At 41.0% G+C, this 27,450-nt stretch overlaps 3 protein-coding genes across 3 annotated transcripts; 2 read left to right on the top strand and 1 right to left on the bottom strand.

Moving 5' to 3' along the window:
• Nucleotides 1-2,877: 2,877 nt before the first annotated feature.
• LOC115154028 (CDKN2AIP N-terminal-like protein) lies at nt 2,878-3,764 on the top strand. The gene is made up of 3 exons (XM_029699804.1): nt 2,878-3,147; nt 3,281-3,383; nt 3,586-3,764. The coding sequence occupies exons 1-3, from the start codon at nt 2,936-2,938 to the stop codon at nt 3,592-3,594; spliced, it is 324 nt and encodes a 107-aa protein (XP_029555664.1). The 5' UTR covers nt 2,878-2,935; the 3' UTR covers nt 3,595-3,764.
• A 1,215-nt stretch (nt 3,765-4,979) lies between these two features.
• On the bottom strand, nt 4,980-12,087 carry LOC115154027 (ubiquitin-conjugating enzyme E2 B). Its single transcript, XM_029699803.1, has 6 exons — nt 11,901-12,087; nt 8,080-8,160; nt 7,613-7,638; nt 6,897-6,986; nt 6,625-6,713; nt 4,980-6,082 (listed from the first exon to the last, which is right to left on the bottom strand). The coding sequence occupies exons 1-6, from the start codon at nt 11,942-11,944 to the stop codon at nt 5,954-5,956; spliced, it is 459 nt and encodes a 152-aa protein (XP_029555663.1). The 5' UTR covers nt 11,945-12,087; the 3' UTR covers nt 4,980-5,953.
• Nucleotides 12,088-12,684: 597 nt separating this feature from the next.
• On the top strand, nt 12,685-23,363 carry LOC115154026 (cyclin-dependent kinase-like 3). The gene is made up of 13 exons (XM_029699801.1): nt 12,685-12,849; nt 13,019-13,205; nt 13,369-13,563; nt 13,906-14,084; nt 14,302-14,414; nt 16,028-16,167; nt 16,331-16,419; nt 16,712-16,850; nt 17,378-17,643; nt 17,890-17,968; nt 20,398-20,536; nt 22,996-23,076; nt 23,226-23,363. The coding sequence occupies exons 2-12, from the start codon at nt 13,038-13,040 to the stop codon at nt 23,058-23,060; spliced, it is 1,572 nt and encodes a 523-aa protein (XP_029555661.1). The 5' UTR covers nt 12,685-12,849; nt 13,019-13,037; the 3' UTR covers nt 23,061-23,076; nt 23,226-23,363.
• The last annotated feature ends 4,087 nt before the right edge of the window (nt 23,364-27,450 follow it).

The raw sequence follows: 27,450 nt of genomic DNA, 5'->3' as shown, positions 1-27,450 counted from the left end.
ATTGGGCAGTAAGCTAAGGTTTCAGTCAAATAGGCTATATATTTTTTTTACAAAACATTTTGTACCATGTTTTGTGCTGCTACCATGTTGTGCCTCTGCCATGTTGTGTTGCTACCATGTTGTTGTCATCATTAAAAAAAATGTACAAAAATGCAGCCTACCTGTGTTGATTTCGATCGCATATAGCCTAGGGCAAGCTAGGCTGGAAACCTAGAGGACTCCGAATCTAGGGCAAGCTAGGCTGGAAACCTAGAGGACTCCGACTCTAGGGCAAGCTAGGCTGGAAACCTAGAGGACTCCGACTCTAGGGCAAGCTAGGCTGGAAACCTAGAGGACTCCGATATCAAGAGGGAATTCTGTTACGTAGAAAGAATGAGACAAACTAAATTCTTTATAAACTGCTCGGGTGTACCGTGCATTCGGAAAGTATTCAGACCCCTTGACTTTTTCCACATTTTGTTACGTTACAGCCTTATTCTAAAATGGATTTTAAAAAATCAATTAAAAACGTCAATCTACACACAATACCCCATAATGACAAAGCAAAAACAGATTGACATTTTTTTGCTATTAAAAATAAATAACTGAAATATCACATTTACATAAGTACTCAGACCCTTTACTCAGTACTTTGTTGAAGCACCTATGGCAGCGTATACAGCCTCGAGTCTTCTTTGGTATGACGCTACAAGCTAGGCACACCTGTTTTTGGGGGGTTTCTTCCATTCTTCTCTGCAGATACTCTCAAGCTCTGTCAGGTTGGATGAGGAGCGTTGCTGCACAGCTATTTTCAGGTCTCTCCAGAGATGTTTAATCGGGTTCAAGTCTGGGCTCTGGCTGGGCCACTCAAGGAGAGTGGCCCAGCCAGATTTGTCCAGATTTGTCCTGAAGCCACTCCTGCGTTGTCTTGGCTGTGTGCTTAGGGTCGTTGTCCTGTTGGAAGGTGAACCTTCGTCCCAGTCTGAGGTCCTAAGCGTTCTGGAGCAGGATTTCATCAAGAATCTCTCTGTTCTTTGCTCTGATCATCTTTCCCTCAATCCTGACTAGTCTCACAGCCCCTGCTGCTGAAAAACATCCCCACAGCATCACCACACCGTGCTTCACCGTAGGGATGGTGCCAGCTTAACTCCAGACATGACGCTTGGCATTCAGGCCAAAGAGTTCAATCTTTGTTTCATCAGACCAGAGAATCAAATTTCTCATAGTCAGAGTCTTTAGGTGCCTTTTGGCAAACTCCAAGGGGGCTGTCAAGTGCCTTTTACTGAAGAGTGGCTTCCGTCTGGCCACTCTACCATAAAGGCCTGATTGGTGGAGTGCTGCAGAGATGGTTGTACTTCTGGAAGATTCTCCCATCTCCACAGAGGAACCCTGGTGCTCTGTCAGAGTGACCATCGGGTTTTTGGTCACTTCCCTGACCTAGGCCCTTCTCCCTGATTGCTCCCTTTGACTGGGCGGCCAGCTATAGGAAGAGTCTTGTTGGTTCCAAACTTCTTTCATTTAAGAATGATGGAGGCCACTGTGTTCTTGGGGACCTTCAATGCTGCAGAAATGTTTTGGTAACCTTCCCCAGATCTGTGCCTTGACACAATCCTGCCTCAGAGCTCTACGGACAATTCCTTCGACCTAATGGCTTGGTTTTTGCTCTGACATGCACTGTCAATTGTGGGACCTTATATAGACAGCTGTGTGCCTTTCCAAATCATGTCCTATCAATTTAATTTACCACAGGTGGACTCCAATCAAGTTGTAGAAACATCAAGGGTGATCAATGGAAACAGGATGCACCTGAGCACAATTTTGTGTCTCATAGCAAAGGGTCTGAATACTTATGTAAATAAGGTATTTCTGTATTTTATTTTGTAGACATTTGCAAACATTTCTTAAAACATGTTTTTCTTTGTCATTATGGGTTATTGTGTGTAGATTGATGAGGGGAAACAACTATTTAATCCATTTTAGAATAAGGCTTGAACGTAACAAAATGTGGATAAAGGGAAGGAGTCTGAATACTTCCCAAATGCGCTGTATCTACAACTCTCCTCACCTTCATGAGCTAACATTTTATTATTTAACTAGGCAAGTCAGTTAAGAACAAATTCCTATTTACAATGACAGCCTACCCCGGCCAAACACAGACGACGTTGAGCCAATTGTGCGCCGCCCTATGGGACTCCCAATCACTGCCAGACGTGATGCAGCCTGGATTGGAACCAGGGCCTGCAGTGACGCATCATTCACTGAGATGCAGTGCCACTCGGGAGCCTTTAAACGTAACTGTTTAATGCAGCCATGCAGGTACAGTGGCTCCCATATGACAGATAAGGTGAGTCTAATGGAGCACACAACAAAAATATACAAGGGCTACATAGCGAACATAACAAATACAACTGTTTATTATGGATTCTCATGACAATTAAGTTGGCATACACTACGCAGTGTATGTAAATTGACACTTTTTAGTCTTGCACGCAAGTTTTGACATGGTTTCGGCTTAACAGTGAAGAAGGTGGACTTTGTAGCATTCATTGTGCAAGTAATAAATTGAACTACTCAAACTAAGAAAAAATATACGAAGCTAGACATCATTGTGAAGGCAGCAAAAAGATTTCTGGATCTCCAGGACAGGCGAAATTGTTACAGGGAATAGTGAATGAAGAGGCCACCCCTTCCAGGTTCCTGAGCCTGTTTAGGGATCTGAATATACCTTTTAATCCGACTGAAGGAGTACAGTTTTTGTTTACTTTAGAAAGTTAGAAGTATATTTTTTCACCTTTCCCTTCTCCCTATTATTTTGAGTAAAGGTTTATCAGTTTTCACCCCATCCAGTAGATGGCAGACCGCTTGAATACCATAGAAGAAGGAAGAGCTTCCTGCCTTCCATTCTGCTTCTGCGTACAAGCATTTTTGTGTTAGGAAGCCTTGTGTACTTGTCGAAATGGCCGAGGGTGATATCGAGGAATTCATTGAACAAAATAGGCATTTGTCCGAGCTTGTAGACACATATCGTGGTATCTCAGAAAGTGAAAAACATTGGAAGGCCAGGAGGGCATTCCTATTCAGAAATATAAACGACTTTGAAGACCCACACATTGATCAGCTGCTTGCTTTGTCCATGGTATGGGCCAACAACGTGTTTCTTGGCTGTCGGTGAGTTAACAATAAATACACATCGCGTGCATTGACTTCTTGACTTGCTATTTAGCTAAAATTAACAATATACCAAATGTATGGCATGCAATATAGGTAGCTGACTCACTGCTGTTCCTGTGTGTTCTCTCAGATACAGTCCAGACCTCTTGGAGAAAGTGAATGAAATGGCTGAAGGAATTGTTGTGGAGGATGCCCCTGTTTTCAAAACCAGAGATGAGATCATGAAAAATCAGGTTGGTTATATTGCATACCAAAATAATGCTTCCTCTTTCTGCCTTGCCGCCTTTCATGAACACACATCTAGAAAAGATAGACAGGTGAAAGCAATTAGGCCAGTGTCTAGTCTCTAGCTATGCCTTCCAAAACAGACCAAAGGAGGCAAGGTAACAGTGTAAGGACACACAACCATAATCATTTTGTCTCCCTCTCCTTCAGAAACGATGATTGGATGACCTGCTCCGTTATGGATGGATTACCTTACTTTACTCAGATGCATATGGTTTTAAAATGTTATTTTAATAACATGCAAGCTTCTTAATGTTTTTTTAAAATTGTGTATTACAACAAATGTAACACAAGCTAAACATTTTATACATTAAAATAATTTTAGCTGACTTGCCTGATTCAGTATCTAATAAACACAAGGCCCATTATGAGAATAAAATGGGTGGTGGGAAAATGTTGCAAGAACAAAGCATGGTAAGGCCAGGAATATGCCTGTGATGAGTTACGCTTTTTATATGTTCAATCAATCTGAGTCTGCAGCTGTGCACCTCAAATTCAAGTAACATTTTTGAAGGTGTCCAGAAAAGGGCTTTCCATTTGGTCTTCACATATTCTCAGTTCTCCCAAATTACCCCAGGGTGAACCTCATTGTACTTCCTTGATTCCTCCCCTTGCCTCCTCCTCAAAACGCATTGAACCAGAGGGGATAAACCTCAGATCAACTGTGCCAATGTGCTTTCTACAGTTTGTGCTAGTTATTAGTCCAAATTGTAGGACACTGAAAATCTTTTTGCAACAAATGAGTTTCTATTGGACAATATCAGGTAGTTCTGTCCCCGTTCCGTATGAGAAACGTTTTACAACAGACCCGACAAAATGAATACACTCCAGGGGTGTATTCAATTAATTACAGAAACCATTTAAGAACCAAACCAAACATACAGAACGAAACTGGGAGGGACCTACCTGAATTTGTCCTACAGTGAGTCAAAATTGTTTTCCGTCAGGAGTAAATGGTTTATGTTGCAAAATGTTTTGCAATAGAATCGGCGTAATGGAAGGACCTACTTGAATATGTCCAATAGAAGCTTGTTTTGCTCCGTTTGGTTCTTAAACAGTTTTTGTAATGAATTCATCCCATACATCAGGCCCTGGTGCTTGCCCATTGGGAATTAAGGGGAACACTGCCCCCTGCCTGCCAGACAGGCAACCAACCTCTGGTTGCCCATTCCCACAGATCCCCGGTCTACTAGCTGGTATGTATTTGGGTCTTGTGAGAATGCTGGACTTGGGAGGTTCCTGGTGGCCTGCTACTCCCCATTGAGGATGCAGTGATGAGGATTATTTACCCTAGTCCCATCAACTCTGGACCGCTAAACCAGTTCCACTCCTTTTTTTTCATCGTTCCCCTCTAATCAGAGACTGATTTAGACCTGGGACACCAGGTGGGTGCAATTAATTATCAGGTAGAATAGAAAACCAGCAGGCTCTGGACCTGGTAGTGTAAGAGTTGAATATCCCTGCACATAATACCATCGTAGACACACACAATGCCACAGCTGCACTCTCCACTTAAGTAAAAGAAATCAGCTGAAATCAAAATCTCAAAGTCTGAAAAATGTGTTTTATGTTTATACAGCATATAAGTATACATTGTTTTTAGAGTAAATTCACAAATGTATAACACATCCCTTCTCCTAAGGTGAAATAAACCACTAGCTACAATATGACCCATACTATCTGTCACAAACAAAAAAGCATTTCAAGCAAGCTACCTTTCATTGGGTATGAGATAAAGTGAAGAGAGAAATGCAAGCGTGAAAAATAAACATTTCCAGGCTTGGGGAAAAAGCAGATGCATGGATGTGTTGCAATCAGCCCTTATTCTGTAGTCCTGATGTGTCTGGTTTCCACTATCTGTCCATGTTCCTAGATGAGCCAAACTCCAAATGTCCTCTTACAAGTGCCACTGTACTTGAACTCAAGTACATAAAACTGTTACAGATCATATCAGCCATCTTTTAAAAAAGGTTGGCGACCAGTTTTTTTTGTTATTGTCGACATGCAGAATGCCATAGTTATCGTGATAAATAGTACTGACTCCTTTTATTCAGGGAGGTCATTTGAAACTACTACCAGGATGGGGCTTTATAGCTGGACAATTGGTTTCAAATTAATGCTACATAACAAACACTGCAGAATTTGAGGAAGCCATTCACTCAACAAATAATGTTTCATGGTTTTCTACCAATTTGACAACAGTCAGTTCTGTCCAAACCAAGCGATGTTAAAAAATAAGTATGTAGAAACTAAACAGTAACAGCATCAATCCAACAAAAAATATATATTACAAATTATGCTTGCAATAACTTATTTCACATCATGCAATAAAAATAAAAAAAACAAGTATCAGAGGGTTTCCTCAGTTGTATTGGCAAGCAAGTAAAAGTCCCTACTGATTTTTTATTATTTTCTGGTGGCACTTTAGTTCTTCTGATGTTGACTTCTTTTCTTGGAGGAGCTAAATGAAAGATGTAAGTATTTGATACGAGTGATGAGAAGCCGGGGGGAAGATGCGTTAGGAGTCCACCCAGCTCTGCTCCACGATGGCAGAAACTCTCTTCTCATACTCCCGCTTGTTTTCTTGATAAAGCTGTGCAGCCTGGCTGTTTGCTGGACTGTTAGGATTTGGCTCATCCAACAGCGACTGTCAACACACAAAAAAAGTGATTGAATGTACCGGTATGAAACTGTGGTTCTCGTAACCTACACCATTATAAAAAGTGTGTGGGTCTTGGACCCCTACACCAGTATGAAAGTGTGGGGTTCTTGGACCCTACACCATTCTTGAACCCTACACCTTTAGTGAGGTAGCTGAGTCAGTCTTATGTATATCCAGGATCAGAAATACCACAACAAAAGGTAGGGAACACTATGTATATAGTCTGTAGAGCATCTACAGATGGACCATCTACTAACCCTTATTAACTGTAAACGTAGCAAGCAGTTTGCTTATCAACAGATAGTATGACCATCTACAGATGGACTATCCAAATAAGGTGTGACCCAAAGGTTGCTGCTATGATCAGATATCTACTCTGCAGTGAATTGTTTTTCCCCACAGAACATACTGCAAAACAACATTGAAGTACACTACATAAAGAAACTGTTACATTTGTAAAATATAGAAACACACAGTAATCTATTATGATGTCAGACTGATAGAGAAGAGAAGGATTACAAACCAACCTGGATAGACGTCAGAATGGACGACACATCATATGTGGGGCTCCAACGATTCTGAAGGATGTCTAAACATATACTGCCATCTGCATAAACTACAAGATCAAAATGATTGTTTTAATTTCTAAGAAACATTTATACACAATCACGAAAGAGAATAGCTTACTCTCATTAAAAAGCAAAATGCTGAAAAGTTCATAATGTGTTCACTATCCCATCAAGAACATGGCTAAAGTATTTAGGACATCTTGAATGTGTCCATAAGGACTCTTTCTTACCATTTGGGTGAAACATTTTGGAGATAAATCGAACCGTGGGTGGCTTGTTAGGGTACTCTTCTGAAAATTCTATCACAAGCTTAAAAGTTCCTGTGGAGACAAGTACAAAAAAAATAGTTTTTGTCACATACACCGGATAGGTACATTGAAATATTGTTTTACAGGGTCAGCCTTTATCGAGGCAAAATAAATGTCTTGTCCACTCCATACCCTTTATGGAGGCAAATTGTTTTATTGTCCACCCCACAGGTAATAGTCTGTGACATGACTAATATAAGCCTGAATATGAAGGCTCACCCAGTATATATGCATAACTCAAAAGGCAGCAGAGTCATGAACCTGTTAAAATATATCACACTTTAGAATGTATTATTTTTTTTTTAACCTTTAACTGGGCAAGTGAGTTAACAACAAATTCTTATTTACAATGATAGCCTATCTCGGCCAAACCTGGACGACGCTGGGCCAATTGTGCGCCGCCCTATGGGACTCCCAATCACGGCCGGATGTGATACAGCCTGGATTCAAACCAGGGACTGTAGACGCCTCTTGCACTGAGATGCAGTGCATTAGACCGCTGCGCCACTCGGGACCCCAAAAGAATACAAAGACTGACTTTTCTCTTGGTTAGGACAATTGCAACCAGTTCATGAGTTAAAGTAATGTTATGATAAACTAAGTTAAGTTAATTGATTTAGTAAAACATTTTTACTTACCATCCTCAAATGGTGTACCCACAGGCCTGCAAATAAAAGGGAGGAACAATTACTTGCACTGTAACAAACTCATATCAGCGATTAGACCCTGACTACCAAAACAAACATATTGCCACAATACCACTCCTTATACACTCCCACATTGTAACAATTACAATCTTGATACGGACTATTAATAGCACATTACAATAGAAGTTTAATTCATGAGCATGACAATGCAATACATTACTGGGATTGATACAAATGCTCTCATTTCTAATTAACTTTATATATGGCACACTGGCCTTCCACAGTTCAACAACTACATGTCACCATCTAACCTAACCCCCAGCCAACACACACACACACCCCTCCCTCTGACTAAACCACAGCTCAACTTGCCCATATCCACGTAATCCGTACGGTCCTGGTGCCATGCCAGGATGATCACACTGGCAAAATGGGAAGGGTGGCTTTAGAACACTCACCCAAAAATAACCGCGTTCCAAAGCATGATGTTATTCTCTGATGGAGCACCACTCACACCAGTTGGTGGGTCTTCTTGAAGTCTGAGGAAAGAGAAACGGAGAGGAAACAATAGAATTAAACTTAAAACCCAGATGACTGTTTTTAGAAACAAGAAGATATCTATGTGCCTTCTACCATGAGTACAAAAGTTATGTGAACAAGAAAATAATTCAACTGAAATGCCATTGCTAGGTTTCCATCGGATTGGTGACAGATTTTAATGCAAATATTCTAAAATCTGCACATTTTCCCACCAATGATGTTTCCATCAAATTGACTTGTTGCAGATAAAAGGCTGTGCGTGATAGCATAGTGCACATAAAAATAACTTGCGTTTAAATTCCCATGTATTTTCAACGCTACCGATGTTTTGTCACAAAAGATTTTTGCGTTATAGTGAATGTTCCCACTTTGGTCTTGGCACGTATGCTCTAGCCAACAGCTCAAAGATACATGAGATTATTATGGACAAAATAATTCCAGTTTTTTTGTCAAACGGCAGCCAAGCATCAAACATGTCACCAGAATAAGACCCTCAATATTTATTGGAAAGGCTCATCAAGCTCATCACCTTGCACTTTCACCATCCTGTGAAGTTCCTAACTTATTTCATCTGTAGCCTAATAAACTGAATGCTTTCATAGTGAGAGGATCACACAACATATCGCATACTTCGATATAATGGTTATTATATCAATATTGGCACATAAAAGGTGTTTCCACTGCCATTATTCACATAATTAATTTTACAGACAAAAATATCAACTTTGTCTAGTATATTTTGTCACTAAATCCAGCAGTATCATTCCAAAAACTCACCACAAAAAAAGCTAACTTTAACAGCATTCGTTCATGCACAAGGTAGACTGTATTTTTCAGATCCATCTACAAGTCTCTACAGAAAATACCACCACAATTAACCCCATTTACTGTTAGCTCCCTACCCACTGTAAAATGAAAGGCTACTGCACAGTGCTGCTATCAATTGTGAGTCACATTTTAATTATGCTTTACTAGAGTAGTACTTGTAATGTTGTTGCTCCCTGCAAGGAAATCTTGATGTTGTCAGATACTTGTCTTGTGATGTAGGCTACAAATAACAAATAAATATCTTATGAACAATGTAGTTCTACCAGTATGTGTTCTGTGAGATTTAATTCAACAAACCATTGATCAAACACACAATGCTTATCAAGGAACGCTCCACACTCCAAGGCCAATTGGTAGCAGAGGCAGCCAGGTAGAGTAGGGTAGGATTATGTTACTATACAGTTGAAATCAGAAGTTTACATACACTTAGGTTGGAGTCATTAAAACTCGTTTTTCAACCACTCCACAAATTTCTTGTTAACAAACTATAGTTTTGGCAAGTCGGTTAGGACATCTACTTTGTGCATGACACAAGTAATTTTTCCAACAATTGTTTACAGACAGATTATTTCACTGTATCACAATTCCAGTGGGTCAGAAGTTTACATACACTAAGTTGACTGTCCCTTTAAACAGCTTGGAAAATTCCAAAAAATTATGTCATGGCTTTAGAAGCTTCTGATAGGCTAATTGACATCATTTGAGTCAATTGGAGGTGTACCTGTGGCTGTATTTCAAGGCCTACCTTCAAACTCAGTGCCTCTTTGCTTGACATCATGGGAAAATCAAAAGAAACCAGCCAAGACTACAGAAAAAGGATTGTAGACCTCCACAAGTCTGGTTCATCCTTGGGAGCAATTTCCAAACGCCTGAAGGTACCACGTTCATCTGTACAAACAATAGTACGCAAGTATAAACACCATGAGACCACGCAACCGTCATACCGCTCAGGAAGGAGACTCGTTCTGTCTCCTAGAGATGAACGTACTTTGGTGCGAGAAGTGAAAATCAATCCCAGCACAGCAAAGGACCTTGTGAAGATGCTGGAGGAAACAGGTACAAAAGTATCTATATCCACAGTAAAACAAGTCCTATATCGACATAACCTGAAAGGCCGCTCAGCAAGGAAGAAGCCACTGCTCCAAAACCGTAATAAAAGCCAGACTACGGTTTGCAACTGCACATGGGGACAAAGATCGTACTTTTTGGAGAAATGTCATCTGGTCTGATGAAACAAAAATAGAACTGTTTGGCCATAATGACCATCGTTATGTTTGGAGGAAAAAGGGGGAGGCTTGGAAGCCGAAGAATCCCATCCCAACCGTGAAGCATGGGGGTGGCAGCATCATGTTGTGGCGGTGCTTTGCTGCAGGAGGGACTGGTGCACTTCACAAAATAGATGGCCTCATGAGGTAGAAAAATGATGTGGATATATTGAAGCAACATCAAGACATCAGTCAGGAAGTTAAAGCTTTGTTGTAAATGGGTCTTCCAAATGGACAATGACCCCAAGCATACTTCCCAAGTTGTGGCAAAATGGCTTAAGGACAACAAAGTTAAGGTATTGGAGTGGCCATCACAAAGCCCTGACCTCAACACTATAGAAAATTTGTGGGCAGAACTGAAAAAGTATGTGAGCAAGGAGGCCTAAAAACCTGACTCAGTTACACCAGCTCTGTCAGGAGGAATGGGCCAAAATTCACCCAACTTATTGTGGGAAGCTTGTGGAAGGCTATCCGAAAACATTTGACCCAAGTTAAACAATTTAAAGGCAATGCTACCAAATACTAATTGAGTGTATGTAAACTTCTGACCCACTGGGAATGTGACGAAAGAAATAAAAGCTGAAATAAATCATTCTCTACTATTATTCTGACATGTCACATTCTTAAAATAAAGTGGTGATCCTAACTGACCTAAGACAGGGAATTTTTACTAGGATTAAATGTCAGGAAAAACTGAGTTTAAATGTATACTTAAACTGTATATGCACATCTACAAGACGCTCCATGGAGTTCCTAAGTATCACCTTTTTCCATTGACAGGTGTGCTACAGACTCTTCTGGAGACAGACATTGAGCTGCTATAGTGGAACTAATTGGCTTGCCCAGGCAGATGCCATCTGGAATCAAACAGACGGTAGCTGTCGGGGCTTTACATGAAGCCCTGGCCAGGTGCGTTTGTCCTCTTCAGGAATAGATGCCTACTTCTGAAATACATGCCTAATCCCAATTTTTTGAGTTTCTCCTTTCACATAACTGAATACTTATAGTATTGCCTAGATAAAATGTTGCTGAATGTTGTCCCTAAATACATAGGTCTGGAAATACGGGTTACAAGAGCAAGGCAACAATCAAACGTTAGGGTTGTGTAACACCTGTCCGGCCATCAGTACACTGAGATTAGCAACCTAGCTAGTTTACTTGTTGTTTAACTCAGCTAGCACAGCCTTTTAATCGATACAAATCAAATAAAGTTGGTAGCTATCTAACGTTAGTAAGTTAATAAGTATTTGGCTAACTAATTGTTTAATTTCCTTACTAAACTTAACTAGCTAAAGTTAGCTAAATGCATAGTGACTGACTAGTTCGATTTAGCTAGGTAACGTTACTGTACCTAGATAAAAAAATAAAATAAAAAGTTAGCAGGTTGGATAGCTAACATCTGTATGTCACTGTAGTGCTAGCATGCATTCTAGCTGGCTAATTGAAGCACCATTATTGACCTAGTACTACAACTAGTTAGGTATCAGACAGTCAGTACAAAGTACTCAATTAATGACTGGCTCTTTGATTAGCTAACGTTACCTACAAACAACAGTGTACAGTACATGTACTGCAGGCCTCAAATTAGCTAACGCGTTAGCTCGCTAAATACAACACACAACATCAGAGCCAAAACGTTGCACTACCTTTTGAAATCTCTCATAAGTCGTCTTCTAGCCGGAGTAGACATGATTCAAAACGTAAATAATTATACTTTGGTCATAAAAATCTGTCGAAACCGGTATTATTTTGGGTAAATCTTCCGTCTGTGCTCTTTTCTTCTCTCCAAAACAACTACAGTGACGTCATGTACTTCCATAGGGGAAACAAGCAAGAACATTCGTTTGGAATAGTCCACTTTCACTATGAGTAGTGTGAATGTTATCAAATTAACAGATTTCATCCAATATGTGAACAGTACATGCAATTTACACGACACCTATTCTTGGTCAGTATTCAAAGTGTCGTCTATCATACATCACATAAACGGTTGTTTGTTTTTATTTAACAAGCTAACCCTTTCCTCAATGAATAATGGTTTAATCCCAACTTCATCACTTCATCAGTCACTAGACCAGTTGCAACATGGATACCTGTGCAAAGAATACATATGCTGATGTAGTCTCTGATGCATTATTTACATTTCATCAAGTCATGTGTAGCAAAGAAACCATATATCAAGTTGACTATGTGCCCATGGTTATGGTCATTTCTTGGTGTAAAGACTAGTTTACATGTCAGCTCAAACCTAATTATTCACTTGGTTAATAATACTACTATTCATCCAACGTCTTTCAGCTGTATGAGATGTCCACTGTATCCATGTGGAATGTTCTAGAACGCCTCTCAATTGTTATCAACTTTGCCTGTTGTTATGGTGACCACATTCTAATTTCTCACCTTTTTGTTTGTGACAGAATAATTCTGGGGTGGAATAATCCTGGGAAGAAAACCTGAAGTGTGTTTTTCAAACATGAAGTGGTCTGTCAGGTTGAGGCATCGTTTATTTCAAACATGAAATTGTGTAATTTATGAGAGCAGTGTAAAGCCAGGGGAAAAAAAATACATGAACATAGTCTTTGTATCTACTCAGCAGTAAGTATTTTGACCACATTGTGTTGTGTAATCACGTTGTAGGCAATATGACCCTGTCTTCACTGTACATTTGATAGTATTACACTAGATGTTGTATGTATTTTGTATGCCTTTATATCTGTTTATGCTTTGAAATGAATATGAATACATTTATCCATATGTGCTCAAGGACAGCCCACTGAAGGAAGATGGATATGTATGAGAACCTTGGCGTCGTGGGTGAGGGGAGCTATGGTACAGTGATGAAGTGTCGACACAAGGAGATTGGACACATTGTGGCCATCAAGAGGTTCAATGACAAGGAAGAGGACAAAACCATGAAAAAGGTTATCATGAGAGAAATCAAACTTCTGAGGGTGAGGAACTTATTGATCAGTTCCACATAAAGCAGCAGTGTTGCTGTGACTGTCTCACATATTGGGTACAATTCACTCATTGGCTACAGTCCAACTAATGTCACATCTCTGATAACAGCATACTACTACAACTTTAATTCTGTTCATATATGTCTTTACACAGCAATTTCGCCATGAAAACCTTGTGAACATGCTGGAGGTATTCCGGTTCAAGAAGCGCTTGTATGTTGTCTTTGAGTACATTGACCGCACAGTTCTGGAAGACCTAGAGAGATATCCTCGTGGTTTGGACAGCAAGCGCCTCAGAAAGTACATGTTCCAAATTCTACGAGCCATGGATTACCTTCACACCAGCAATGCAAGTATTCCTCTGTAGCTCAGTTGGTAGAGCATAGTGCTTGCAATGCCAGGATAGTGGGTTTTATTCCTGGGACCACCTGTGCGTAAAATCTATGCATACATGACTAAGTCGCTTTGGATTAAAGTGTCTGCTAAATGGTATATATTATTCTCATTTCATAGATTCTGCCTAGTGAGTGCACAGGAAGATATACAATACATGATGTGCCAACTGACAAGTTTAAAACTACGAGTTTAATTAGCTATTATGAAGGGCGTTGAACAATCTTAAAGAAAGAAACTTGTTGACAGTAAAACAGTAGTTCTTCACTGGCCTGAAACATGCATATTTTTTCAACAGATCATTCACAGAGACGTCAAACCTGAGAATGTGCTTGTCTCTAACTCTGGGGTGGTGAAGCTCTGTGACTTTGGGTTTGCCAGAACCTTGGCACCGACTGGGGAGCCTCTCACAGACTATGTGGCCACCAGGTGGTACAGAGCCCCAGAACTTTTAGTGGCAGACAACACTTACAGCAAGTGGGTATCAAGCAGAACCACAGATCTCAGGGCAGTGTTCAATCTTGAATGTATTATGGAATAAGACCACAGTAATTATAATGTCAAAACTTCTAAGGGTTGCTCATCATTTTGGTACAGATATATCATGTTTATACCACAGCATCGTTGAATACTCATTTCTGATTGGCTAGAAGGACATTCTAGAATGATAGATTCTTTGACTCTTCTTTACTAGACCTGTAGATGTGTGGGCCATTGGCTGCTTGATTATAGAGATGGCTACAAGCAATGCTTTTCTGACGGGGACTTCTGACCTGGACCAGGTGCACAAAATAGTCAGCAAAGTGGGTAAGTACAACCCAATGGGTGTGTTAGCCTGAGTGACAGTCTGTTTATGCTATCATCAACTCCTAGTCACTCATTGTCATTGGCTTAACAATAACTAAAACAGATCTGGAACCAGGCTAAGGGTGTATGGGCATCAATGGTGGAAATATGGACTTGATAACATCTGAGGCCTCTAATATTGTAGATGTAATTAAAATAACTATTTACACTGGCTTACTCAAACTGTTGTCCATTCTCCGAAGGGAGCAGAGATAACCTAAAGCTTTTCCGATATCAGTAGGGAAACAGGCCTGCTAGGATTTCACCATTGTTGAAAAGTAGGTCACAAAGAGACAAAAAGGCAGTGTACTCTGTATCCCAAATGGCGGCCTATTCCCATTTATTGTGCACTACTTTTGACCAGGGCTTATAGGGCTCTGCTCAAAAGTAGTGCTCCTACATCTCAGTGCTAGAGGTATCACTATAGACCCTGGTTCGATTCCAGGCTGTATCACAACTGGCCGTGATTGGGAGTCCCATAGGGCAGCGCCCAATTGGCCCAGTGTCGTAAGGGTTTGGCCAGGGTAGGCCGTCATTGTATTAAATAAATATAAATCAAATAGATAATAGGGTGCTATTTGGAACATCATCATTTTTTCCCTTTTAAGAGCCCCGCAATGAATTTGGCCCTATCGTAACGCTTAACAGATTTACATCATATGTCGATTTGTGGCTTACTACGGGGGCAGAGAGGGACAATTGGCTTCGCTCTATAAATAAACTTTATTCAATCCTTGGCCAGCAGTGACAAATAAACCAATGCTGAAAATGAACTGTGGCATTTTGGCTTTTATCCAGGCCTGTACAAGGAAAACCTCAATGATCCTTTTGGCATTTTGGCCCTGGACATAAGCACAAGCTAAGTAGAGGGGAGTGAGATAACACTGCTGTTTTAGTTTTTTTCTTGGGTGTTTTCATTAGGATAACTGACTTGCTGGGGATACACATGCCTAATACTGTGAGAGAGAGATTAAAGTGATCCCTTCTGCATTAGAGAATCTTTTAGCAGGTTCCATCTGTGGTTCATTAATTCTCTTTGGTGGAATGGGATACTCAGGCTATTTGACTCTCTCTGTCTCCGATAAGAGAGGCTCTCTGGAGGGAGCTAATGTCAGAATGTCAGTGAAGATTGAAGCCATTAGCCACAGTGACGGGAAGCGAGGGACGTGGAGAGGCCGACATACTGTGTCTCCTCTCCTCCACCAGTGGTCTGTGGACAGAACTCATCCTCCCAGCAGAATGAAAGAGCTATTTACAACACTCTGTCTGTCACAATAATGATTCATTACACTTCATGGTGATGTGATGGCTGCCACCACGCTGAGTGCAGGGGATGTAACCAGTGCCGTGTACTGTCTATCAATGCTAATCAGAAGTGAAGCTATGTGATTGTACAGCTAATTAGCTTGTTATAGTGTCGTTTTACTACTGAATGTGTGATGGTCATAATTGGGTTACATAGATAACTGAAGTACTGTACAACGATTTGAGGAATGAGATGACCTCAGGATGGCTCCCCTTCTATTATCTGTTATGTAATGGTACATTGACACACAGGTGTTTTGTCTTGATAGGGCCTTTGACCCATCATCAGCAAGACCTGTACTTCCAGAACCCCATCTTTGCTGTGGCCAGCCTTCCTGAGGTGCAGCTCCTCAGGGACCCCAGGAGGAAGTACCACAAACTCCACTTCTTAGTGGCTGAAATAGTGGATGTAAGTCTACAGAGAGATAGTGAAGAATGTGTAGGGAGTGTGACAGGAGTTTGTCTTGAAGAATTCAAGGAGGATTTCCAGGACAGGTCACATGGTCAGGAAAAAGCCCTAAGAATGTGACATGGGTTGTTTACTTTTACAGTAAAGGTCTTCTTTGTTTTAGTCATGCCTACAGATCGATCCATCTCACAGGGCTGCGTGCTCCATGTTGCTCGTTCATCGGTACTTCACCAAAGACGGGTTCGCTGAAAGGTGAGTCGGGTCCGGTCAACCTTGCATGTCTAGTGTACTTGGAGAAGTAATTAGCTTGTAAGAGAGTGGAGGGAGACTCTTGACCTACATTCTGACCTGCTTACGTACAAGATGGGGATGTGAAACTACATTGTCATAGTGTCATAGTCTGGCCACACACACGTTGTTTTGCCTTGTGTTGCTAGCCTTGAACTGTCCTTGAAATGTTCTAATGTTTATGAGATACTGTTTAGTAGTTGTAATAATGTAATGAACTGCCATTGACCTGAATAACTGCTACTTCCTGTTCCAGATTCATACCAGAGATACAGGCATTGATACTGAAAGATGCCAAGGTTAACAGCATGCACTGGATTCATAGTAGCTCATGGGAGCCACCAGAGGACCAAGGAACAGGAGTCTTATCCTCATGTAACAGAAAGCCAGTGAAGGTATAAACTACATGGACCTTTAGTCAGGGCCCAAAGCACTAAGGTAGCACTATATTCTACATTTTACAGGTCTGTTCGTTTAGCACATGCTCTTACCCATCTATATGTGCAGTAAGTGGGCAGAGCAACTAAGTAAATAAATCAAATCAAATTGTATTTGTCACATGAGCCGAATACAACAGGTGTAGATCTTACGGTGAAATGCTTACTTACATGCCCTTAACCAACAATGCAGTTTTAAGAAAAATAAGTGTGAAGTAAAAAAATAGATAAGTAACAAATAAAAAATAATACAACAAATAATTAAAGAGCAGCAGTAAATAACAGTAGCGAGCCTATATACATGGGGTAACGGTACAGAGTCAATGTGTGGGTGCACAGGTTAGTCGAGGTAATTGAGGTAATATGTACATGTAGGTAGAATTAAAGTAACTACAAGTCAAAGCATATATACGGTGTTGTAGAAATATAGTTTTACAAGATCCATACCAGTCGGCCATACTGCACATGGACTGTTTTTGTTTTAGGACACTGAGAGGGACCGACGTGGGAAGGAGCCTGAGCAGAAGCATTCTAGGGCAGGCAGGAGGTCAGAGATCAGGATGACCTGCAGCCCTGTCTCATCTCAGACAGACAGACAGCCCTTTACCTCCACCTCTACCTCTACCTCCATCCCAGACTCCCCTCAATCTCAGGACAAGGCTATAGCCTTTACCATGCCCCGCATCAACGCCAGCAACAATCTTTTCGCTGCCGTCCCCGTCCCCTGCTGTAAGGAAGTCACTAAGTCCCGGTCAGTGGCTCTCAGATCAGAGAGATATAGGATGCTTTATCTGGTATAGTGTTGTTCAGAATAACACCCAGTGATTTCAGAGTAGCTGTATCAGACTCACTAGATCCAGGACTTCCAAAGTGTATATTCTTAAACGTATTTATCTATTCTGGACATTCTGTCATTTCATCCTGGCAGTTCTGGAAAAGCATGCTTTGGTAGGGTATACCAAGTCAAAGATGCTCATGCTTGTGTCTGTGTTTGTAGCACTGATAAGGTAAAGAGACGGCCGAGCCCTACTGACTTGGCATTGGGGAGTAGTCAGCTGACTGATGCCCCGTCTCAGGTAAGTAAGGAAAGGTGTGAGCAGTGCATGTAAAGGGGAACACGGACACATGAAAACAAGCAAGTGAATAAACAAAAAGATAAAATACCAAACCTTCTATTATATAACATGCTTGACATCTGGCCCAAGCCTACAGTATGTCTGTAACAGCAGGTGGGTGCATTGGTGTCTGTACATGCAACAGTCATTGGGGCTGACAAGCTCTTTGTCATTGTTTCCACTCCCAAAGGAATGCCTCTCTGACTCACCCCACAGTAATGTTGTGGTTTTCCTAACATCTCGCCCGGTATGTTCAGAACAGAACAAAGTGTCTTATGTGTTTACACCCTTTCTGTCATCAAGTTAAACCTCATGGAAGACAATGTAAACCCACATGGAATGCAGCTGTGATTACCATATAAAATAATTGGGCGCAATGAAAATGCAAGCTTTTACAATATAGTAGCAAACAACTGTCTAGTTCTTCTATTGTTCAAAATACCTTATGACCTCTACATATATTTTTTTTAACAAAAATATTGTTGTTTTGCCCTGACAAGTGTTTATGATAGTTATCATAGTACAGTTACGGACAAATAGCCTAATGTAAATTACTGATAAGTATGTGATTATATTTAACATAGATTACACATATATATATACACATATATACACATATATATAAACAAACAAACACACATGCAATACCTTCATGTTCTCATTAACAAGTAAAGTATATATATATATATATATATATATATATATGTAAATATATATATATAAAGATATTTAATCAATGTACAGTCGTGGCCAAAAGTTTTGAGAATAACACAAATATTAATTTTCACAAAGTCTGCTGCCTTAGTTTGTGTGATGGCAATTTGCATATACTCCAGAATGTTATGAGGAGTGATGAGATGAATTGCAATTAATTGCAAAGTACCTCTTTGCCATGCAAATGAACTAAATCCCCCAAAAACATTTCCGCTGCATTTCAGCCCTGCCACAAAAGGACCAGCTGACATCATGTCAGTGATTCTCTCGTTAACACAGGTGTGAGTGTTGACGAGGACAAGGCTGGAGATCACTCTGTCATGCTGATTGAGTTCGAATAACAGACTGGAAGCTTCAAAAGAAGGGTGGTGCTTGGAATCATTGTTCTTCCTCTGTCAACCATGGTTACCTGCAAGGAAACACGTGCTGTTATCATTGCTTTGCACAAAAAGGGCTTCACAGGCAAGGATATTGCTGCCAGTAAGATTGCACCTAAATCAACCATTTATCGGATCATCAAGAACTTCAATGAGAGCGGTTCAATTGTTGTGAAGAAGGCTTCAGGGCGCCCAAGACAGTCCAGCAAGCTCCAGGACCGTCTCCTAAAGTTGATTCAGCTGCGGGATCGGGGCACCACCAGTACAGAGCTTGCTAAGGAATGGCAGCAGGCAGGTGTGAGTGCAGCTGCACGCACAGTGAGGCGAAGACTTTTGGAGGATGGCCTGGTGTCAAGAAGGGTAGCAAAGAAGCCACTTCTCTCCAGGAAAAACATCAGGGACAGACTGATATTCTGCAAAAGGTACAGGGATTGGACTGCTGAGGACTGGGGTAAAGTCATTTTCTCTGATGAATCCCCTTTCTGATTGTTTGGGGCATCCGGAAAAAAGCTTGTCCGGAGAAGAGAAGGTGAGCGCTACCATCAGTCCTGTGTCATGCCAACAGTAAAGCATCCTGAGACCATTCATGTGTGGGGTTGCTTCTCAGCCAAGGGAGTGGGCTCACTCACAATTTTGCCTAAGAACACAGCCATGAATAAAGAATGGCACCAACACATTCTCCGAGAGCAACTTCTCCCAACCATCCAGGAACAGTTTGGTGACGAACAATGCCTTTTCCAGCATGATGGAGCACCTTGCCATAAGGCAAAAGTGATAACTAAGTGGCTTGGGGAACAAAACATCGATATTTTGGGTCCATGGCCAGGAAACTCCCCAGACCTTAATCCCATTGAGAACTTGTGGTCAATCCTCAAGAGGCAGGTGGACAAACAAAAACCCACAAATTCTGACAAACTCCAAGCATTGATTATGCAAGAATGGGCTCCCATCAGTCAGGATGTGGCCCAGAAGTTAATTGACAGCATGCCAGGGCGGATTGTAGAGATCTTGAAAAAGAAGGGTCAACACTGCAAATATTGACTCTTTGCATCAACGTCATGTAATTGTCAATAAAAGCCTTTGACACTTATGAAATGCTTGTAATTATACTTCAGTATCTGACAAAAATATCTAAAGACACTGAAGCAGAAAACTTTGTGGAAATTAATATTTGTGTCATTCTCAAAACTTTTGGCCATGACTGTATACTTGACTTGTTAATGAGAACATGAAGGTATTGCATGTGTGTTTATGTTTGTGTATATTTTTATGATTGTGTTGTGTTTGGTTGTATTGCAGAGTGACAGCCATGATAACCTGCAGGTTGAGATGTCCAGTCTGGCTAAAAAAAAGGTGAAGTCAGTGAGAGACATGAGATATGTGCGCTTCCCTGGACTTCCTGTGTTCGGCCACCAGATGGAGCTGAAGTTTATAGATGGTAAACAACGTTGTCATGGTTTCAGTACTCTACTATTTTACTTGTCTTTCTACTAAATCATGTGATCCCCTGTAAAGATTTGGGTAGAAGTTGTAATTTTTCTCAGATCTTGGATCATCTTCCTCTCACCAAATCTTAACCATAACTGATAGAGGTATTAGGAAAATACAAAATTGACCTTAGATCAGTGTTTAGGGGCAACTTTACTTTACCCCCACTGTAAGTCAACTCCCACGGTAAATCAATTCCCACTGGAAGTCAGCTCCCACGGTAAGTCAATTCCCAAAATTGAATCTGATACTAGACATGAAGACACATCATTTCCAAAATGAATCTGTCTGATTTAATTGAAATCGAAAAGAAATTGTCCCAAGACCCAATGAGCACTGAACGAGAATGAAACTACAGGGCTGTGTAGTATTAATCAATTAAAATAACTTTTATCATTGAATCACATGAAGACCGAGATAAACATCCATTGATTTATTGAAGGCGTTTAGTGTTGTTGAAAATGTTGATGTGCCAAGTTTATACTTAATGAGGTGTCGCGGCTCAGTGTGGCTCCAGGACATTAGAGCATGTGGCCGGAGTAATGTTACTCTAGGATTAGGGCCGGAGTAATGTTGCTCTAGGATTAGGGCCGGAGTAATGTTGCTCTAGGATTAGGGCCGGAGAAATGTTGCTCTAGGATTAGGGCCGGAGTAATGTTGCTCTAGGATTAGGGCCGGAGTAATGTTGCTCTAGGATTAGGGCCGGAGTAATGTTACTCTAGGATTAGGGCCAGAGTAATGTTACTCTGGATTAGGGCCGAAGCAATGCTACTCTAGGATTAGGCGCATCCCTCCGCTCCTCTGTATTGTGTTATGTGCCAATGTCTCCTGAAGTTCTGCTGCAGAGAAGGTCAAAAATTCTGTGACAGCCTAAAACCCCCCACAGACAAATAAATAAGACGCTGGCCAGGCCTCTGACATTATAGGCTGTTTCCCAAATGGTACCCTATTCTGTAATGCACTAATTTTGACCTGGGCCCATAGGTCAAAAGTAATGCATAGGGCTCCGGTCAAAAGTAGTGCACTATATAGGGAATATAGTGCCATTTCGGACGCAGGTATACTGAATCTCACTCTGTCACATGATGTGGCTATATCTCAGCAAACTAATTTGGAACAATGCCCATCTTGAGGAAAACACAAAGCAGGGCTCCTTAATCAGGAAGATTATATTTCATAAACATAAGCTCTGTTTATCATTTTTTACAGAGAAATGGGATTGCAGGAAACATAAAGATAGGACAGAGGGAAATATAATGAACAAAAATATAAACGCAACAAGGGTTGGTCCCATTTTTCATGAGCTGAAATAAAAGATCCCAGAAATGTTCCATACGCACAAAAGCCTATTTCTCTCAAATGTTGTGCACAAATTTGTTTACATCCCTGTTAGTGAGTATTTCTCCTTTGCCAAGATAATCCATAAACCTGACAGGTGTGGCATATCAAGAAGCTGAATAAACAGCACGATCATTACACAGGTGCACGGTGTGGGGGGCGGTGTGCTCAGGAGTATTTCTGTCTGTAATAAATGCCCTTTTGTGGGGAAAAACTCATGCTGATTGGCGGGCCTGACTCCCCAGTGGGTGGACATGGCTCCCCAGTGGGTGGGCCTATGCCCTCCCAGTCCCACCCATGGCTGCGCCCCAGCCCAGTCATGTGAAATCCATAGATTAGGGCCAAATGAATTTATTTAAATTGACTGATTTCCTTCTATGAACTGTAACTCAGTCAAATCTTTGAAATTGTTGCATGTTGCGTTTATATTTTTGTTCAGTATAGTTTGTCCTTTGTATTGATATAGTAAAAAATAGCTGAATCAGAAGACTAATCAGTAGTTCTCACTGTGCCCACCCTCCCACTTGTCCTCAGCCCTTTATTCTGCTGTCGAGCAGAATTAATTTAGGATAATAACCAACATTGCATGTGATAAATATATATTCCTGAGCTCTTTCTTTGAATTGAACTGCTAATTCAAACTTTGATGATGTAGTGTGTGTGGGCCTCAGTGAGGAGGGAACTTGAGGGACATGGCGGTGGTGATTGAGGGCAAAGGTTATGTTTTTGTCATGGATAGTGGTCCAGCTGGGCAAAACAGACAGTGCTGGCACACACACACACACACACACACACACACACACACACACACACACACACACACACACACACACACACACACACACAAAATGTATGCATTCACTACTGTATAAGAGTGTCTGCTAAATGACTAAAATGTAAATGACAACATGCTGTTTGATACAGAATGTTTTACTCTCCTATGTAAATGTAATGTGTAACGTTCACCCTATGTGTAACCAAAGTATGGTTTTCTCTGTGCAGATTAAGTATGGTTTTTCAAAGTGTAGATTAATGTGTGTTCAAAAGAAACATGATTATTGTTTTATTCAGCAAAGCACTCGAGGAAGGAGCCAAAGAGCAGAGGAAGAGAAGAAGCCGTCATCCGATTTCACTGACCACAGAAATAAGTAGGTAAGATTCTGACAAAGATGTGTCAAGCGTTGCATAGGGACAGACAAGACTGTTGTTGTTATTAACTCTCTAGGAGGCCTTACTCAGTTAAGGACTATGTCAAGGTTATTCAGGACAATTATTTCTTAATTGTAATGTTTTTTCTTCAGGTTTTGGAGGGAACAGTACTACCATTAAGAGTTGATCTGAATTCTTAACTGGGTCCTGGCACTGGATGGTTTATGTCCCTAAACAACATTTGACTGAAGATAATAAAAAGAATAACAATAAATGTTTTAGACAAACTTGTTTTTTGTGATAAGAGAATCTTTAACTTCAACAGTTATTAGAATGTATTTTTTTGTTCCACTTTTCAGTATTTTATACACCAGATCCCCCACTGTGCCCCACCAACCATTCAAAAAGAAAGATATTGAAATTAAAGATACCCCCCAGACTGTTGTTGAGATTCAATTGGCACATCCGCATTTGCGCTGAGTTGCCATCTTACAGCAACAGCAAAAGTCAGTGGCTGCATTTCAAACTCATAAAAGACACACCCTCGTCCACTTACCCTCACCTTATGCCCTTGGGGGAATCCCCGCGGCCATCCCCGCGGCCATAGTTGTCGTCGGTCCAAATGATTAGCCAAGCAAGGGAAGTTTGCAATGTAACCCCCTCAGCCCTCGTTTTTAATGGAGTTTGCGAGTGTACAATTATGTTCACTTCGGGGCCTGAAGCGCCCCATAATTAAATTTGTGATGATTGTACATCCGCTAATAAAAGTCAGACCAAAACTTAAAACCTCAAAGTCAATATGGAGTCAACATACAAGTGTGAGTAAAAAGAAATGTAAATAAGTTAGAAATTGTGTTACTAATGCACAAACACGCCTTATAAAAGTAATGATGTTTTTGTTTGGTTAGCTTTCGGAAATGTTCCTTCTTCAGAAGTAACTAGGCAGGCTAACGTTAGTTAGCTAATTAATTTGCTAGCTATCATACAGTAGGCATATATTAATAATTATATATTTAATATAAGTAGACATGCAATCATAATTGACTGTAGAGCATATAAAGCACCCACAAGCTTCCGGTGGCTGAAAACACAATCATCGCGGGATGAATGCAAATGAATACTCGTCAGACGTCATGATACGTCATCAGAAGTGTCCACTTAATTTGAGGGCTGAGGAGATAGGGTGTGTTTTTTAAGTGCTTGGAATGCAGGCAATGTGTCACGCCTGCTCCCGCTCCCCCTCTCTGGCGCTTGAGGGCGCCAGGCGGCCCATCATTACGCACACCTGTCACCATCGTTACGCGCGTCAGCGCTTCATGGGACTCACCTGGACTCTATTACCTTATTGATTGCCTCCCCTATATCTGTCACTTCCTCAGTTTCTTCCTCGTGTCTGCATTAATGTCGTTTTGTTCCCCTTGTCCAGACGCTGGCCCAGGTTTGTTTCATGTCTGTTATTTATTAAATATTTACTCCCTGTACTTGCTTCTTGTTTCCCAGCGTCTGTCCTCACACAGTAGTTGTATTTGATTGTTTATTGAAAAAGTATGGTTTTCTACTAACAAAGTCACGCAACTAAAGAGGACAAACAGGTACACGATAGACGCTTCATAATTATAATTTTTACTCAAGGTTTCATAAAAAAAATGCACCCTCTTCCCCAAAGGTAAAAATATTTCACATGATCCTCCCCATGTACTGTAAAATAAATGGTACACCCTCCCACCTTATAACATTAACTCTAAATAATGTTTACGACCACAAATAACAATAACTGTAGTGACCCTGTGTTTTGTGACAGTCGATGCCATGCAGAGCGACGGGCCAGAAGGTTGAGGGTTCGCCGACCACCACAGACAGACTCACTCTCCCTTCCTGTTTCATTACACTACGATCAGAGCAGGCTGCAGACAATGATCAGCTAGGGGGAAATAAGATTTTGAACATTTTTATGCCATATTTATAATGATATAAAATACATGCAACACATTTTCCACCAACAGGTTTCTGTGCCAATGCACCACACAACCAATAAACCAAGCATACAGACTTTGGGCATGTCAATACCATTGTTTGCATTTTTAACACCACAATAAATAGACTGTCAATCTCGACAAATAGAAAAAAACATCCCTCCCTACCTTGTAGGCTTACCCAGTATCGAAGGCTTGGCTTGAGAATTTTCGAATGTCAATAAACGTTTGGGTGTTTTGTAACAGATGTCGCTTTCTATTCATCAATTGGCCGCTGCACAGTTTGGATTGATTGATTTTATTTGTCAGTTAAACATATATACACACAAAGATTTTTTTAAAGTGACCTGAATTGCACAATCAAGTCCGGGACTTATTGCTATTGTGGTCCCCATTTTTTACAGAAATACATATAAGGGTAATTCGGGAAAGTATTCAGACCCCTTCACCTTTTACACATTGTTATGTTAGTCTCATTCTAAAATGTATTAAATCGTTTTCCCCCCCTAAATCAATCTACACACAATATCCCATAATGACAAAGCAAAACAGGTTTTAGGCATTTTTGCAAATTTATAAAAAATATAAGAAATATCACATTTACATAACTTGTCAGACCCTTTACTCAGTACTTTGTTGAAGCACCTTTGGCAGCGATTACAGCCTCATGTCTTCTTGGGTATGATGCTACAAGCTTGGCACACCTGTATTTGGGGAGTTTCTCCCATTCTCTGCAGATCCTCTCAAGCTCTGTCAGGTTCGATGGGGAGCGTCGCTGCACAGCTATTGTCAGGTCTCTCCAGAGATGTTCAATTGGGTTCAAGTCCAAGCTCTGGCTGGGACAATCAAGGACATTCAGGGACTTGTCCCGAAGCCAATCTTGCATTGTCTTGGCTGTGTTGCCCTGTTGGAAGGTGAACATTTGCCCCAGTCTGAGATCCTGAGTGCCCTGGAGCAGGTTTTCATCAAGGATTGATCTGTACTTTGCCTCAATCCTGACTAGTTTCCCAGTCCCTGCCACTGAAAAACATCCCCACAGCATGATGCTGCCACAACCATGCTTTACCGTAGGGATGGTGCCAGGTTTCCTCCAGATGTGACGCTTGGCATTCAGGCAAAAGAGTTCAATCTTATTTTCATCAGGCCAGAGAATCTCATTTCTCATGGTCTGAGAGTCTTTAGGTGCCTTTTGGCAAACTCCAAGCGGGCTGTCATGTGCCTTTTACTGAGGAGTGGCATCTGTCTGGCTACTCTGCCATAAAGGCCTGATTGGTGGAGTGCTGCAGAGATGGTTGTCCTTCTGGAAGGTTCTCCCATCTCCACAGAGGAACTCTAGAGCTCTGTCAGAGTGACCATCGGCTTCTTGGTCACCTACCTGACCAAGGCCCTTCTCCCCTGATTGTTCAGCTTGGCTGGGCGTCCAGCTCTAGGAAGAGTCGTGGTGGTTCCAAACGTCTTCCATTTTAGAATGATGGAGGTCACTGTGTTCTTGGGGACCTTCAATGCTGCAGACATTTTTTGGTACCCTTCACCAGATCTGTGCCTCAACACAATCCTGTCTCTGAACAGACAATTCCGTTGACCTCATGGCTTGTTTTTTGCTTTGACATGCACTGTCAATTGTGGGACCTTATATAGACAGGTGTGTGCCTTTCCAAATCATGTCACATCAATTTAATTTACCACAGGTGGACTCCAATCAAATGGTATAAACATCTCAAGGATGATCAATGGAAACAGGATGCACCTGAGCTCAATTTCAAGTCTAATAGCAACGTTTCTGAACACTTATTTATATAAGGAATTTTGTCCTGTATTTTTCTTTTATACATTTGGGAAAATCTCTAAAAACATTTGTTTTGCTTTGTCATTATGGGGTATTGTGTATAGAATGCTGAGGAAATATGTTTATCAATCAGTTTTAGAGTAAGGCTGTTACGCAACAATATTGTGAAAAAGTCGAGGGGTCTGAATACTTTCTGGAGGCACTGTATCCCCGCAAGCATGCTATGACACCGACATGCATTTCTCTATGTCAGATGGCTACTGCGTCTGCTATACAGATATAGACATTTAGAAGGAGGGTAATTCGTACATTTTTGACCAGAATATTTCGTATAAAGATAAGCATTATATTGTTAGATTATAGGAGTAACTCTGGTAGGCATGAAACAGTCTTCCTCATCTCGAGTTCAACTGCCAAAGTCAGCTGGAGCGCCAGGGCGCACTGCCTTCATATCATAGGCCTGCAGTAGCTAAAGCTTAATAATAGCCACACCATACCAAACCTTCACAAACGTTTCTAAACTTTATTAGGGTAATATCAAAAGTAAGTCAAGCCATTGTTTATAATGTAAACCAGGGGAAAAAATCACTACGCTCCCATGTGCCCCTCTAAATAACC

Source organism: Salmo trutta, chromosome 19, assembly GCF_901001165.1.
Source record: "Salmo trutta chromosome 19, fSalTru1.1, whole genome shotgun sequence".
Taxonomy (NCBI): domain Eukaryota; kingdom Metazoa; phylum Chordata; class Actinopteri; order Salmoniformes; family Salmonidae; genus Salmo; species Salmo trutta.
This window is presented reverse-complemented; position numbering and strand designations above follow the sequence as displayed.